Raw genomic sequence first — 17,860 nt, 5'->3', positions numbered from 1 at the left:
CATTCCACACCTTTTCTTTCACAATGCAATCGCATTACCAGTACTCAAGTTTATCTTTAATGTACCTGTATGTAACCATTCAGCTCATGGTGTAGATGAAGGACATGAAAGGTAGATTGCAATTTGCTTTTGATGGTAGATTTATACATTGGATTAAAATTTATTGTCCACTTTACACATTTACATTATACTGTACATGTCATTCCTCTTTTGAATTGATCAATGTCTGAATAAATTTGATTTAACAGTTCATGCGGTTATTGCCAAATTATGGGTTTTCCCCATTGTTTGCTTTATTTTCAACAGTTCTTAATTTTACATTTGTATAGTGCATGATACATGTACTTGTACATCATGTTTCCAAGCACTTTTGCTTTAATTAATGATGATTATTAGTATTACCGGTACTCCAATTTTTTGATTAAATATGCTCCCATCTTTTGATCAATTATTTCACTGTTTTTTTTTTTACAGTGTAACATTTTCTGGCTCAGGACGTGACATTGATGTAGTACACATACTGTGTAGGTTCCCAACCTCTCCCCCATTTCTGTATTGAACAGGGGCATGCGTTCTATATACCTTAAAAAATGCAATCCATACCTCCTGGGAAAGAAGTTAGTGTGGAACATTGTTTACATACATGAATGTTCCCCCAGTATTCATGTCACAGAAATGAAATAATCATTCATACAATTACAATGCTACATGTACATGTACATGTAGATAGGAAGTAGGAACACCGTCCATGGGATAGCACAGTGTACGTGTATCCATTGCATGTCTGTCTGGTGATGTAGACTACGATAGGTGAATTAGGACGTTAGAAGTGGGTATACACAAATGGGCATTCCGGAGGAGTCAGTACTGTCTTCTCCGGCGCATTCACGCATCACTGACACATTCATCAGACAGGTAATCAATGCTCTACTACCTACTCGCTCCCCGGCCAGATACAACCTAATCCCTAGTTTGCAGGCACGAACCCTTGGTAGTCCCAAACACAGACATACATGTAGGGTCTGAACTGTGAGACTGTAGACTGCATCCCATACTTAGGCCCTGTTATTAGGCTGGTTGAGAAAGCAAGAGACTGACAAAATTAGACTATATGTAGGCTCAAAGGGGAAATCCACATTAATATTAAATTGTTTTTAATAAAAGCAGAAAAATTGGAGAAACAATTTAGGGAAAGTTTGAGAAAAATTGGACAACAAAAAGGAAAGTTATGAATCTTTCAAAATCATGAAAATCTTGGAATCTTTGAGACAAATTTGGCAATGCGGTCAGAAAGTATGATGTCGTCCCCTCACAGTTCACCACTGATCTGAATGAAAGAATGACATGAAATCTCCATTTGCCTACTCTAAATGGAATTAGTAGAACTATCCTTATATATGGGGGTGCATGAAAGAACATGTAATCCGTGATATATGATCGAGATAGGCTTGAAGAAAATATATCTTTTGATCAAAATGAATTCATTCAACAAAGGATAAAATGTGAGGGATCGACATCATATTGAGATGCCGCGTTGCCAATTTGACTCACAGATTTGAAGTATTTCATGAAAAGCTATGGATTTAAAAAAATGCATAACTTTATTTATTGTCTGATTTTTCTCAAACCTTCACTAATCTGTTCTTCTCATTTGTTTTCCTCCTTGTATTAAAACAAATGTATTATCAGGGTTGACTTCCCTTTAATAGAACTATGTTAAGTATCAAATAGAGTCTATGGCTGTAGACTAGGCCCTCTCGCTCATCACCCTTCTCCCCTATCACAGATTCACTATTGAATTGCCGGATAGAATTTCAAATGCAAATTGGGATAAAGATATGGGGAAATATTATACCAAGATCAATCATTCGATTGTGGAGAAGAAGAAGATAGTTGCATTTGTTTGCAAGCCCTGGCTATACTGCTAATGACAATTAGAAAGAGAGCTTGCAAGTTTCTTGAGTTTTAGGTCGGTTGCCTGTGGTTCACATTGCAAATGGCCTACCAGGACTGCATACCGTACTGTATACCGTACTGTACAGTATGTATCCCGCCAGGCCTACAAGTTAGCAAAAGCTGCACATATGTCATTATTATCATTTAAATACCTGCCTGTTTTTAATATCATTTAATTATTTAAATATAAAGCATCCCTTGTTTATAAAATGTCAATTACATTGAAATGTTGAAAGATCTCAACATTCAAGTATGCTGGAAATAAAAAAATCAAATTGAGTTGAATCTCGGGGTTGATTTTTAAAGAGCCCGCATTTAGTTTTAAATTTATTTATTTTAAACGCAAATTTACATTTGTATTTGAACTTGTAAAAACAATATGTGTGTCTTTTTAAATTTTAATAGTAAGACTTGACTGATTTGTCTTATTACATACAGATAATTGCGTCATTAGAAAATATTGGGAATCAATTCTCCAATTTTTTAGTTGCTACATGTATGTGAACCTTATCCACTGAATGAACACTTGCTTCTGAATGCCAGTCGCCCAACATTGAAGTGTTATGCTTGATGTGCTTGGGTTTATGGAAGCGAATGTAGGTTACATGTACATGTAACTCGAGAAGTTCATCATAGCCAGTTGGTGTAAAGGAAATGAATGAATGCGTAGTTTGCTGCTTGGCTTTCCATGAAACGTCAGCTTTAGAAGAAAAAAAATCAATATGTCACCTTAACATTGTATTGATGTGCAAATAATATACATGTAGCGTTTGAGTATGTGTACATACAGTACGTACGTGTAGTGTACATCACACGCATCTGTTCATTCTCACGATCCTTGTTCACACAGGGAAATTGTAAACTGACGATAACTCATGATGGTCCACAAACAAACATTTAAAGACTTAATATTGGAATATTAAAGGAGTAGGAAAAGTGATACATGCATACTAGTATGAAGTCCATTGTGGCTGGACTCCAGGACTTGGTTAAAGGTATAGACTAAGGCTGCGACGGGTAGTCGAATGCTCGAGTACCCGCACGGTTGATAACTACTCGGGTACGATTTCTTGTACTCGAATATTCGGCCGCAAAAAAAAAAAAAAAAATTAAAAAAAAAAAAAAAATGTCCAGGCCCACGCTTACCCGTGCCAGGGAGAGCAGCGTCCGCTGGCATGGTACCGTCGGTAAAAATGTTTCCCAACTCAAGCACTGTCAAACTCACCTTTCAGAAACTGGGACCAAATGTCCAGATTTCTGTTTGGACTTGGAGGAAAATGGATTATTCTGCCATCTTTGGTTTTTAAAACAGCATTGTTTACTGTTATTATTCTTATTAAATCGGCGCCTTCAACTGCAACTCAAAGTAAAGTTGCATGCGTTTTCAGCGAGGGACCTGAGCAACTGACGAGTGGTATGGTAGTGGCAAAAAAAGAAAAAAAAGAAAAAAAATCCAAAAATCCAAAAATTCAAAAAAAATCAAAAAAATTCAAAAAAATTCAAAAAAAATCAAAAAAAATCAAAAAAATTCAAAAAATTCGAAAAAAATAAAAAAACATGGCGTCCGAATATTCGAGTATTCGCCTGTGAGCCTGGGAGTGTACTCGGGTACCTCATTACACTGTTGTGCACAGCCCTAGTATAGACCAGTTCTGGTCATGCGATTGCATTGTGAAAGAAACGTGGAATTGATCAGGAAAGGTTGATCATCTAGCATATAAGTATTAGTGTGTACTGCAAGGTTCTGGAATCCATCAAAATGATAAGAAATTTGGCCCAGTCTTGTTAAAGTTACAAGCACTGTACACAGAAAGATGTGGGACTGCCCTATATCTATTCAGTCCAGATAGATATAATAATTTACCAAATATATCAATTAGTAGGCGATTTTCTGGCAAAATTTTTATCATCACGTATTAGTAAAAACATATCCTTTCACATGATTAGTAATAAGAGCTTCCATTTCATTTTTTGTCTTTACCTTTAAGGGCTCTGTTAGGTTCTTAAATGCTCTGGTGCAACCTGATCAATATTTTGAAGCATATTCAAACACATTTTATGACATCATAAATCGTGAGATTCATAACCGGTGGCAACTTCCCTGAGGAACTGAAGTCAGTGTGAAAGGTGCTTCTGTATTTTCCCTGTTAACCCAGACAATTTAGCTCTAAAAATTCTAAGATTTTCACCGTAATGGGTTTGAAAGGGGTAAATGTATTGAGTGTTTCTCACATGTAAATTTGGGTGCGTTTAAGCTTCAATTTTGAAGGCAGAATGAGCGATTTGTAACGCTCATCGTAATCGCAGTTCCACGGTGTACTGTTTATGCTCACTTCTCTGGCTCCTCCAGGCAATTCTCCCTTGGTGGCCTTAATTGGTCTTGCAGCTGGATTCGCAACCTTGAAATACGCATGCTATGTAGACCATGGTCCATGCGTATACCCACTAGGTCAGTGCGTTGACCCCATTTAAACGCGTTTACAAATTGTAAACGCATCTTTTTGTGAGTTTACGATCGGCGATTGTGATCGCTGTTTTTCGGTGATTCTACAAAAGTGAGCATGGACGCAACCGTGTTTTAAACTAAACGCGTAACAGATGCCTGATTCTGGCCAGAAAAAGTTAAGCATAAACACGCCCTATAAGTCTTGCAATATTGAGCTGATTCCAAAGTGTCAACTCTTCAGTTCAACCTACAAAAGAACATCAAGCATACCGGTATGAATATGAGATTGTTAATCTGAATCTGTCAGAACAAGTCCATCATGAGAGGATTTAGGGTTTCACAGGAAAGAGAGGGACATTTATCATGTTTTGTTTTTAAATTTGTCTTTTCTTGTTTTTCTTCTCTCCAGTTCATATAAAAGCCATTGAGGTCAAGGGACTTATAAATCGCCAAAGTGACAAACGTCTTGAATATACTTTCCAGGTAAGCTTTCAACTATTTTTTTAAACAAATTGTATGTATTTATTTTCAAATATTTGAGGTAACAAGTTTTCAAATGGGGGGTCCAAAAAATATTTCGGAGCCCATTTACACAAAACCCTTACAAAAGTGCAGGAACCTGATCTAGAGGAGAAGGTTTTAAAACATTTGATACATTGTAGTAATATAAAAATGTGAATGCAGTAGTAAATAATTATTCATTGTGGTATGATATCTTCACCCTGACATATCTTTAAAAAAATTATCACAGGACTCTCTTTTCATTCACCAATAATAAAAAAAAAATTGCCTTAAAAGATAAAATTTCACGGCTTCTTGAAAGGTTGCATTAAAAAGATATATAGTTAAGACCTTTGCTCCTAGGCTCCTGTGTGTTTCTAATGCTATTTTCATTGCTATCCTTCCTTTTGGTTCAGTCTGTAATATCCACATAAGTATTTCCCTTGCTATGTAGTATGTACATGACATTTAGATTGGTTTTCAGTTCAATTCAGGTTGATCTGTCATTAAACCATTTTGTTGCAGCTGCAATTGTATTCCACCAGCCATCCAGTGCTATTATTATTATTACTCCTGCTATTAAAGCTATCTCAATCAGTATTTGATCAGATGCAGATTTGCTACTGGCTGCAGAAAAAAGTGTGTCAATATATGCTTACGACCAACAAAGTAAACAGTACTTGATGTCAGTCATATGACATGAATATTGCTTCCTCTGTACAAAGTGTCATAAACCTGCGAGTGGTATTTACACACTGTTGAGCCAGTGCTGCCCGCAGTGGCATTCGCAATGAATGATAAATGAGGGTTTTTTGTGGTTGAGGTATTATAGTCAAGTTGTATTTAACCTGGATCTTAAAGGTTATATGGGTTATTTATTTATGTTGTGATATGGGGTAGTACACTGTACATGGTCTCTCGACTACCTGATACAGTAGAAGTGCTTTGAGAGGGCCTCTGGTCCTGAAAAGCGCTATATAAGAACGAGCTATTATTATTATTATTAAGAAAACATAAAGTGCTTGCTCTCTCTTTGTGTTCTAGTGAGAGTTATCCTCATAGACAATCTGCATCTTGTGTGTGTATGTACTGCGCAACATTGATTTGTTAATATAGGCAAAATAAAATAAAACATGTTTAGCGTCCTGCCTTTTTGATAAAAGGGAAGGAGGAGGCCCTTTTCTTTTTTTTTTCTTTTCTTCTTCAATATGGCCACCCCTTGGACTCAGAAAATGATTTGTATGTGAAAGATGCAACAGAAAATGAGGCAAAAGTTATGATTGTATTGTATTTTATTTTAATTTTTTTCTGAAAATGATTATTTTTATCGGTTTTTTTCTTTCAATAAAAAAAAAAAAACGAGCGGGGAGGCTAATCATGAAGAGAAAAATATTTGCTTACATTGTTGATTCAAATTGCTGAATATTATATTTATTGATTGTATTTAACATTCTTTCAGACTATTGGCAAGAAAGTATTTGTATTTTTTGATCTTCAGTTTGGGATGTGCCAGTGATTTTCAAAAAAGTTGATTTTCAAATAACTAATATTTATCATACTTTTCATTAGTGGTTAAGGATATGTACCGTATGCTGGCTTGAGTAAGATAAGTTATTTACAGATCTAGTTACCATGTGGAGACTGTGCAATCAATGACACTCTTGATGTTCAAGTATTAATTTTTTTTTCAGGTTCATTGGTCGGATTCTACTGTGTCGTGTGTGAGTAAAACACATGCTCAGCTCTTTGATTTCCAGTGCAAGGTATGTTTAAGTATAGTCATGTTTTATTGTGATCAGGATGCCATAATTCAATTATTCTTTCAAAGGAAAAAATAAATTCCCAAGCTAAGAAGTGACAGTTACAATGTTACACGTCACAAATGTACATCATTCTGATTGATGTTTTAGACTTCTTTTCGAAAATAAAAACAATGGGCTAAATTCTGGCTTTAGCAGAGCATTGTATTAAAAAATTCAAAATTCAAAAATGGTTGGGAGAATTTACCGGTAGAGGTGTTGCACAGTGACGCTTTCAAAGAAAACCATAGATATCTTTGTGGTTTGAGAATTTTTTGCATGATAGAGGGTTAGTACAGTAGAAGGAATATGATAAGTAACATTTCATACAAAAATTACATTTTTTCATCAACCTTCAACAATGTTACAACTTACAAGTCACTTTAAGGCCTCTGATTTGTCACGCTCTGATTGGATTCTGTTGTGGCCATCTGAAGTGTTTTTGCTCCTTAGTGATGACGAATGGTCTGAACCAACATCTTATGCACTTGACTAGCACTGTAAAAGCACAACCAAAGTCTTTGTACGATACAACCTTCAGATATAATAGAGCAGGATCCTGATTCTTAATCAAGTTTTCATTCTAAACAATGCTCAGCCAGACATTTCACTATACAATGTTCGGTTATGCGACACTTTTTTTTTATACGACTGTCGTACAGCTACACAATTCTTGTTTAACTGTACAATGAATTTTGGAATTCTAAACACAGGGAAAGTCCCTTTGATTATTTTACCTGAACAAAATCTGTCTGTTCAGACTAGCTACTCCTATTCTCATGATTTAGAATTGTTATTACTATTTGAAATGATTGATAATTCATAATTAATGATTATGGTTAATAATTTATAATCAACAATACAGTCCATATTTCATCTTTATTATGCTTTTTCTGTGATTTCAGCTTGTTCAACTGTTTCCTGATGAAGCCAGCACTGAACAACAGGATAGGGTTATTCCTTATATTCCAGGTAACTTTCCTTTGTTTTGGTTCTTTTTTATTTGTATTTACATGTGAGTAGTCTCATATTTTGGTTATGATATGACTTGTATGTTGTCTATAAATAAATGGAAAGAAACTCTGTTCTTTCTATTCTCTTACCTAGTTTTCATATTTATTAACATCATGAATGTCAGAAATGAGCTAAACATGTCAGTCCAAATCTGTCTATTGTATTAAATTCTCATGTGACATCAATTTCATGTGTCACCTACATGCAGGTGATTCCATTTTAGAAATGATTTCCTATATCTCTCCTATTTCTTCTCTTGCCGGACGAGCGCAATGAATTCCCTTAGCATGTCTTATGTCGCAAACCCACAACAAAAAAGTAGCAAGGAAACATGTACATGTATGTACATGATCTCATGAATGCAGAGGCACTACTATACTTCCTTGTAAAATGACTCTTTTATTGATAGCAAATGTGCATTGGTGTTTTGAATTTTGAGGATGGGATATTGTGGGTTGTCAAACCAATTTCCAAAGGAACAGTTTCTATTTTGATTCATGCATCGTATGTCGTTATAAACTCCTGACAAATAGTAGAAAGGAAAACATCACATGCACATCTCATGAATGCAGAGGCACTACTATACTTCCTTGTAAGATGACTCTTTTATTGATAGCAAATGTGCATTGGTATTTTTACTTTGAAGGATTGTGGGTTTTTTCCAAAGGAAGTGGTGTCTATTTTGATTCATGCATCTTATGTTACAGACTCCTGACAAATAGTAGCAAGGGAAATATCACATACACATTAATATGCATGTTGAGGCACTACTGTACTTCCTTTTATTGACACTTTTATTGATAGCAAACTGACATTGGTGTTTTGACTTTTGAGGATGGGATATTGTGTGTTGTCAAAGAAACTCACAAAGGAACATTGTCAATTTGAATACATTGATTATTCAGGATTGTTGTTGATTGTTCAATATGCCTGTACCTGGCAACTGTTAAATGATTGTCGGAAATCGATTTTAGGCCAGTTTTCGTAAAACCTTGCAAACAGAATAAGGGGTTAAACCAGGTTTAATGTACTTAAAACAATTTTTATATACACACAATATCCTTATTTCTTAAGATATGCATGAATATATAAAGGATATTCAAGAAGCAGGTTTGTGGCTTTTAAAAAATGAATACCGTTATTTCACTGCCTGGAAAAAAGGAAAACAAAAAAGTCATATATATTTGTGTGAATGTGTGTGTGTGTGTGTGTGGGGGGGGGGGGAATCCCCAGGCTCATATTTTACATTGATATATTTACAGATATACATTGTAGTACATACGTATGTAATGAATGGTACATGTGTACCTTTAAGGCTAGGCATGACCTTAAGTTAAGATCATATACTACAGTTGTGATGGTTGAGTATGTGAGTGGAACTTCCCTCATCATTGCTTGGGGTAGTATATCTTGTCATTTAATGGGCCTTGTGGGATGGGAGAGGGGGTGAGTGGGTGAAGTAGAGAAGGCATGCATTGGAAGTATTTTATGGATTGACCTTCATCTAAGGTTATGAGCTTCCGCTGGGATGGTAAAGTATGTGAGTAGTTCTTCCCCCTCACCACCATTGCCTGCGTAGCATTTCTCAGTCATTGACTGGACAATGCAGGATCATTAGGCCTGCCTAGGCCTGTCCTCATCAGCTGGAGTTTGCCAAATAACCAGTTATTATCAGACTCGGGATATTATCCTGAAGCTCAAAATTGCGTTATCACCAGACCGATATGCTTATCAAAAACTAGCCCAGACAGGCGCAAATTAGCCCACCTAGCAAGATATTTTGGAAACGACCAATATTTCTCAGGATATTTTCTCGACCAAATACCCCGCTAACTGCAACTGTGGGATGATGCAAATGCAAATTAACTGGCTCGTTTGCGATCGGGACAGTTAAAATAGCGGGTTATTTGGCAAACTCAAGCTGATGAAAATGGGCCTATACGGAAATGGCATACAGGAATATATGTATGCATACCGGTATTGCAGGAGCAAAAACCTTTAGGTCGGAGGGTATGAAGGGGTTTGTACTTGGGTGCTTGCATAATAATAATAATAATAAAAACGTTACTTATAAAGCGCTTACCACCGAAGTCTCTAAGCGCTATACACACAAAATAGACTGATATACAATTACATCTTATACAAAACTTAAAATGCAAATAAACCTACAAATAACAATACATATGGAATACACATCAAAGTGAACAGAGATAATTAATCATCGAACGCAATTTTGAATAAATGTGTCTTGAGACTAGTTTTGAATAGGTTAACGGTTTGACAGTTTTTTACATTTAAAGGTAATTTGTTCCAAAGTTCAGCAGAAGCTTTGCGAAAGGAGCGATTACCATAAGAGAGAGTTGACACAGAAGTAGATACGAGGTTTAATTGTGAAGATGACCGTAAATTGCGTGAGGGTTTGTATTCCTCGATTAATTCTAGCAGATAAATTGGTGCCAATTCATGAATGCATTTATAAGTTAAAACTAAGATTTTGTACATAATGCGGTACGTCACCGGCAACCAATGCAATTCGCGAAGTACTGGGGTGATGTGTTCACAAGAACGTGTGCGTGTTACAAGCCTGGCAGCAGAGTTTTGGATTCTCTGGAGTTTTGCAATGTGCGACTCCGGAAGGCCATAAAGAAGGCTGTTGCATTGATCAAGACGGCATGTAATAAATGCATGTATAAGCGTTTCGGTAGATTTTTTATCAAGAAAATTTCTAATACCACCTATCTTGTACAAGGCATATGAAGCTGAGCGACAAATATTTTTTATATAATCATCCATCCTAAGATCATTTTCAAAGATGACACCAAGGTTACGTGCACTTTTGACAGGTTGTATCGGAACATTAGCAATTTCGACAGATGGTAAATGGGAGGACTTTCTGAATCGAGATGTTAGATGTATAACCTCGGTTTTATCCTCATTTAACTTCAAATCATTAGCAGTGGACCAAGCTTTGATATCATTTATACATCTTTCAAGTTTAGTAATAACAGAATGGTCGGAATCACGTTTCAAAACAACATAAACTTGGGTGTCATCTGCATATATCATTCGGCCTAAACCATGCGCTCCAATAATATCTTCAAGTGGTGCAGTGTACAGAGTAAATGATAAAGGGCCGATGACGGATCCCTGAGGAACACCTTCAAGTGGAACATGAGGTTTGGATAATGAGTCATTAATGACAATAGATTGTGAACGATTCATAAAGTAGGTTTTAAACCAATTCAAGGCAGTACCTGATACACCATATCTATTACGTAAGCGATCAAGAAAAACATCATGACTGATAGTATCGAAAGCCGCAGAATAGTCTAAAAGTATTAAAACAGCTTCATCACCTTGGTCCACAGCTAACAACAAATCATTATATACACGTAAAAGAGCAGTTTCAACGCTATGAGAAGATCTATAAGCAGATTGCATTTTACTACACAGATTGTTTGATGATAGATAGCCCTGAATTTGAGAAGCACAAGCACGTTCAATTGTTTTAGCAAGAAACTTAAGGTTGGCAACAGGCCGATAGTTTTTCAAAATTTCACAATCCAAATTTGGTTTCTTCAAAAGAGGAGTGATTTGTGCCGATTTCAAAACATCAGGAAATTGACCACTTTGAATAGACATGTTTATAATTTTGGTAATGACTGGTAAAAGCTCATCTAAACAGTTCTTAAGCAGCCATGTCGGCATCGGATCGAGACTACATGAAGTTGATGGAGATTTCATTATTATAACTCTGACAGTATTTTCTGATACTGGTGAGAATTCAGGAAATGAAGAATTGCATGAATCAAGCATGGATATGGAAACATCCGTTTTTGATGAATCCTTAAGAACATTTTTGATACTCCGAATTTTGTCTGTAAAAAAGTCAGAAAAACGTTCAGCAAGTGAAAGATCAGAATCGCCAGAAGGTAACACCTTGGGTACTTTTGGTGTGCACAATTTGTTGACTTTTTGAAATAGCTGCTTTGAATTACAACCTTCAAATTGTTTTGAATGATGGTTTTGTTTAGATTGTTTGATCATGCGATTATATTCATAACATTGGTTTTTGAAAATTTGTCTGTCAACTTCTAATTTAGAAGCAATCCAACGTCGCTCAAGGCGTCGTAAGATCCGTTTCATTTCATGTAATTTTTCATTGAACCAAGGTGCGTTAGGACGACACCTGATTGTGCGAGTTATTAAAGGTGCGTGCTTGTCTTTAAGGTCATTTAGAACAGAGTCATATTGACAAACCAAGTTGTCCAATTCAGATGCGGGAGATTTATACAGAGGTGAATTTAATATATCACTGCGAAAGACATTAATATCAATATCGCGAAATTTACGGAAAGAGATTTTGATTTTTGCTGGTTTGGGTCGCGCAATATTCAAATTACATATCACAGCAGAATGATCAGACGGCAAATAACTGGTAGTATTTAAATTTGAGACAAAGTTATCAGTATTTCGAGTTAGGATGAGATCAAGAGTGTGTCCATCTTTGTGGGTGGGTCCAGTTACATATTGAGTAAGTCCAGCGGCGGTTATGAGATCTGTAAAAATAGTAGCCTCCCTATCAGTCGAGTCATCTACATGAAAGTTGAAGTCTCCGGCGATGAGAAGTAAACCAGGTATAGATGCAATATCCTCCAAGAAGGTGCTGAACTCACGAAAGAAAATCGGTGCCAAATGCTGCTTATCTTTTGTTGTTTGAGGCCGATAAAGAATGATGAGGCGAAGAGGTTTTGAGAGTTAGATGATACAGCTAAACCAATATATTCAAAAGAATTGAATGATTGAAGTTCGGTTTTGTGAACTTTGAAGGTAGAACGAAGAAGCACACATACACCACCACCTTCCCTTCCAATACGTGGGATGTGATGTATGTCATAATTTGGGAGAGTTGTGGTAAGATCGGCAATGGGTGGGTCATCACGATAAGTACCTGTCAACCAGGTCTCTGTGACACATAAAATGTCAAGTTCATGAGTTAAAACAAGTTCCGATAAAATTGGAATTTTATTCTTAATGGATCTTGCATTCCATAATGCAAAGTTAACTGTGGGTGAAGACGTGGATGCGAACGGGAGATTGGATGCGACAGGGAGATTGGGTATTTGTTTCAGTCTTCGACGTCCACCCTTTTTTCCCCTGTGACTGCGACTACGTTTGGACTGTTTCTGAAAACAGGTTGCATCATGGCAAGTCTACTGCACATTTACATACCATGTAGGCATATGGAGGTGGTCCATAAACGAAAATTGGAACATGGAATGAGTATGAACTGATGTATGCAAAGCTCCAGGACTTGCTTTAATAAGGATTCTAGGGTTCTTTCATGAACGTGGGTACAGTAGGTGCTGTCTGATTCATTTTTTGAAGCATTTTCAACAAATTTTATGAGTAACATTTCATAGATTTGTTGAGAATGAATATTATCCTGTAGCTGATTCTCAAACCTGTACAATCTCATTTCAAACTTGTACAATCAAAATGTAGGCCTGTGACTGTTACATGTTTACCCCTTGTCATTTAGTACCCTGGTCCTATACCTTTAAGGCTGCAGGTTGACCTTAATTTAAGGTCATGCACTACAATCAGGAAAGTACAGTATTACTCTTTTCACACTGGTTTTGCTTAACCCCGTACTTTGCTTAGCCCCGTACTATCCTTAACCCCGGACTATTTTTTTTGGCTTTTCACACTGCAATGCCTTAGCCCCGTACTAGCCATGGCCATGGAATTCATTAATTCGCTTCACTGCGTAGTCCCGGACTATTTTTCGTTTCTGTTCTCATTCATTTGCTTGGCACCGCAATTGCGGAGTTAGCAGGAGTTAGCACCACAATTGCGAGGTTAGTCCTGCTATTTTGCAGGGTTAGTTAACCCCGTACTATAGGTGGGGTTAGCCCACTTTAGTAAAAATGAGTCTGAACAGAAAGTGGAATAGGCTTAACCCCGGACTATAGGTAGGGCTAAGACCCCCCTTTAACCCCACCTATAGTACAGGGTTAAGCAAATTTTTGCCAGTGTGAAAAGAAAGTGGAATAAGCTTAACCCCGTACTATAGGTGGGGCTAAAACCCCCCCTTTAACCCCACCTATAGTACGGGGTTAAGCAACATTTTGCCAGTGTGAAAAGAAAGTGGAATAAGCTTAACCCCGTACTATAGGTGGGGTTAAGATACCTTTAACCCCACCTATAGTACGGGGTTAAGCAAAATATTGCCAGTGTGAAAACAGTATATGTACATGTAACTTATTCCCACTTTATAAAATGGTGTGTCTTCCTATTGAATGGAACTTACAGCCTTGTTCGGGTGGGGGAGGGTGGAATATTGTATACACAGTAGGGGGTCTTTAAACAGGGGGTGCTGAATGTTGAAGAGGTGATGTACAATTGCATGTGAAGTGTCTTGCTTCCCTTTAAGGCTATGGAGTATGGGTTGACCTGTTACAGATGGGAAGGCACAGTATGGGTACTTGTTCCCTCATCATTGCTTCAAGAGCATATCATTAGTTCAGAGATGCAAGGACAGTAACTTATTATTACACAGAGTTAATGTCCCTGGATCTTGAAACAGAAACTATCTTTTCATTGATTTACATGTAAGTAAATGGAGAAAATGGCTTAAAGTTAGAAAACGAGAAGTTACAAGATCATGGGGTGGATGTGTGAGGTAGGAATACGTCAAAACAAGATCTACATTGAAATGTTGAATCCAGTTTGAACAGTGGCTACAGAGTAGATCAGAATATAATTTTTAAAATTCTGTACAAAATCCTCCTACCAACATTTATGCTTTTTTTCTTAAAGCCCCACTGTACTACTTGTAGGTACTTGCTCCCTCTATAAAGAAAACGATGCCTAATCAGTGACCATTGGTTCCCCACGATCCTAATTGAGACCTGAGTTGATGAGATAGCCACCTGTCAATGACCACTCTGGGTGGTCCAATCCCTCCTGGCCAAACTAGTACAGACAGGCTTTGAGGCCTAAAATTTTCTTTAAAATTAGGCCTAATACTTGGAAGAAAATAAAAATCACCAAGAGCTCTACTTTCAATGACAAATGAATAAAAAGTTAAATGCAGCGTACAGTTTTGTAGTATTAAAAAAAGAAATGCAAAACCGAGCACATTGGAAAAGATTGAATGATGCTGAATTAAACAGAATAATAGAAATCCAGGTTACAAACTGAAGGAAACAATCGTCTCCATGGTAACAATCTGCATTTGCACTTAGCTGCTTTAATAGGGTCATTCCATCCCTGGGTTATTGTGCCTCTTTTGCAACATGGTGTATTTTTAGAACGTACGTGTAGGCTGCGTAATGTGCAGAAAAATGGAATAGAATTTTATTGCTTTGATGTATGAAATGGTCTTTAGCCTTTTAGGCTTTGCGTAAATGTCAACATGTAAAACCAGCTGTACCATTTCTCTGTGTGGCTTACGTGATGAGGAGTGTGTGGGTATGAACATGTATAGGACTCGGAGCTAATGCAGTGTATTTAAATAGAGGCACCTGTAGTGTAATATTGGGTAAAAACATTGATAAAAAAGGGGAATTTACATTTTTTATTACATTTAGTTGACCAATCGTCGTGGTAGTATTTACCTTTTGTAGTTGAATAATAATAAGCATGTTTGTTTAGCCAAACAGATTTCCGGGTGTTTCAAAAGAGAATTCAGCCTTTAAAAAAAATTTAACCTCCAAGTAATTCTGAAAAATGTTGTTTCATGTATTCTTATAATAATAATAATAATACTCAGTTTTTATATAGCGCTTATTAGAATCACTATTTATTTATTTATTACTTATTATTTATTTTTGTTATATATATATTTTTTTTGGGGGGGGGGGTAGGCGGGGGCTTTATGTTCATTCTTACGATTTTCTCCGATGTGAAGACGGAAAGGTTTAATATGTCTGTATTCGTTGCTATTCTCGATTTTGCAGTACTTACCAATCATCTCTTTTTAAAATTGAATTTAAAATTAGCTTTGTTACATGCACTTGAACTTAAATGAATATTTGAGATGTGGGAAAGGAAATTAATGAAGGATACTGTTCACAAACACATGGGCTAATGATTCTCTAGTTCAGTGCAGTTCATTATTTGTATAACTATTGAGTCAAACAAATATTTAAAAACTAAAAATTGTGTGCCATATGAGGTGAATAAACTTTTCAGAATGACATAAAACCACATGTTTTGTAATTGTGCGAACATGTTTTCATGTTTCAAGTAGATTCCATATTGCTCTTTATGATATAAAGACTCTGTCTCCACATGTGTGAAACATCCATCATTCATGTGCCGGAGGATGTTGTATATAGCCTTTATAGGTCATACATGTTAAATGTGTGATGTGAGACACATTAGCCTCTTTTCCCATCACCACTCAACCATGGAACAATTATAGCCTGCTTTCAGTCTTTCAAACATTATTATTTTAATCTGCATGTATTTTAGGATTACAGTAGACCTGTGTCGTCTCTTCAGATGTATAGAAAAGATTCCACATTTTACCCATGTATTACGAAAAGATGCATCTGACTGAAATATCAAAAATATCATGATTAATGTTCAGATTTGGACAGTATAGATTTAAGAGAAAACAAGAAATTTAAATGTCAAAGTCTGGAAGGAGATTAATTGCAACCATATGGAAAGCAGCGCACAGTGACCGAATCTGACACACAGCAGATTGAAGAACAGTAGCTATAGATGGATGTTCTCAGTGCTGTTTGTATACAGTCTTCCGTATTTGCCAGTGGTTGAGCGTTAAATGTCAGTTACATGGACGTTGAAGTGCAGGTACTGACAGCGCATTGTTGTTAATCTGGTTTTCACTTGAATTGAGCCAATTTGTGTGAAGAAAGATCAACTGATCAAGTATTTCAGGCCTGATAATTACCCGATTTAAATCGGTTTCCTGATTTTTTGATATTTTCCTGATTTTTGTTTTTCCTTCTTGATATTACCCCGATCTTTCTGTTATTTTCCGTTATTTTCCCAATTTTCCCCCAATTTTCTTACTCAAAAGGAGGGGGGAGGGATTTTGTTTGATGCAGTTTTTTTTTAGTGCTCACTGTTACCCCTAGTATTTAACATTTGGTAATTTTTGGTAACACCTTGTCCCAGACTCTCCGACTTTAGCATATTTTCACAAAGAATAATTTTCCAGATTTCGAAATGACAGGGTATTCATAATGGGTAACAGCTATGGTATTTATCACTGATGCCGTCACATATTAAGCGAATAAGATATGAAAAATAAACACCTGAAACCACACAACTTAATTATCTTCTGATTTCTTCTCTTTTTAGAATTCCTTGTGCTCTGAGTATGTGATTTTAAAAAAGGATACAATATTTCTTGACATTTTGTAAAAAATTATCTTGTGTGAAGGGTTGTATAAAAGCAAACATGACTGCTATCAAAGATGGAATGTGTTGTTTCATGGTACAGTGTACATGTATGCTAGCTCAGTGACAAAGGTCAAAGTACTTGGCAAGAAGAATCACTCAAAGATATTTAATGAGATATAGATGTGTAAACAATCTGTTTTATCAAGTATCGGGACTTGATCTAGTGTAATTTTTGTATTGAGAGATCTATAATGTTATCTTAATGGACAAGAGTTCACAATACGAATATGTTATGATGATATGATGTACATGTAGCTATTATAGATTTGCTTAATGTACTGTTGACTTTGATTTTTACTCTTCCCACCAATCCCCACATTTGTTATCAAATTTTCATTCATCATTAAAGGAGTGATCGTTTGTGTAAATTGTGTTATACAATTTTTTATATAAAAGCAACAGCTACCTGTATGTACTAATAAATGGGTTTGTTCCCTTCAGAATTTTATGAGGAATGGAATTTTTGGGGCTCAAAATGAAATATAAAAGGGCTACTTGTCCATAGGCTTGGCACATTCTTGTATATGACCAAACTGCCATATTAGTGTATTTAAAATCAGGTCTTGGCTTACAATAAATAACATTTTTAGTTGTTAGTTATTTATGTTTTTATAACGGTCCTACAAGTATTTATCAATTTTATGCCTCCGCCACCGAAGGTGGTGCCGGAGGCATCATGTTTTCGGGTTGTCCGTCCGTACGT

General features: G+C 36.3%; 1 protein-coding gene across 2 annotated transcripts in view; it reads left to right on the top strand.

Annotated features, from left to right (window-relative positions):
* The window catches only part of LOC100889411 (zinc finger CCHC domain-containing protein 14), a 45,439-nt gene that overhangs the window by 15,657 nt on the left and 11,922 nt on the right, over positions 1-17,860 (top strand). For both annotated transcript variants that reach the window (XM_011675261.2, XM_011675253.2), the window contains exons 3-5: positions 4,812-4,885; positions 6,595-6,666; positions 7,608-7,674. In XM_011675261.2, the coding sequence (XP_011673563.2) occupies positions 4,812-4,885; positions 6,595-6,666; positions 7,608-7,674 (213 nt within the window). The remainder of the gene's footprint in view (positions 1-4,811; positions 4,886-6,594; positions 6,667-7,607; positions 7,675-17,860) is intronic.

This window comes from Strongylocentrotus purpuratus, unplaced genomic scaffold (genome assembly GCF_000002235.5).
Source record: "Strongylocentrotus purpuratus isolate Spur 01 unplaced genomic scaffold, Spur_5.0 spur5_scaffold_8, whole genome shotgun sequence".
Taxonomy (NCBI): Eukaryota; Metazoa; Echinodermata; class Echinoidea; order Camarodonta; family Strongylocentrotidae; genus Strongylocentrotus; species Strongylocentrotus purpuratus.
The sequence above is the reverse complement of the archived record's forward strand: the minus strand, read 5'-3'. Positions and strand labels throughout refer to the sequence as shown.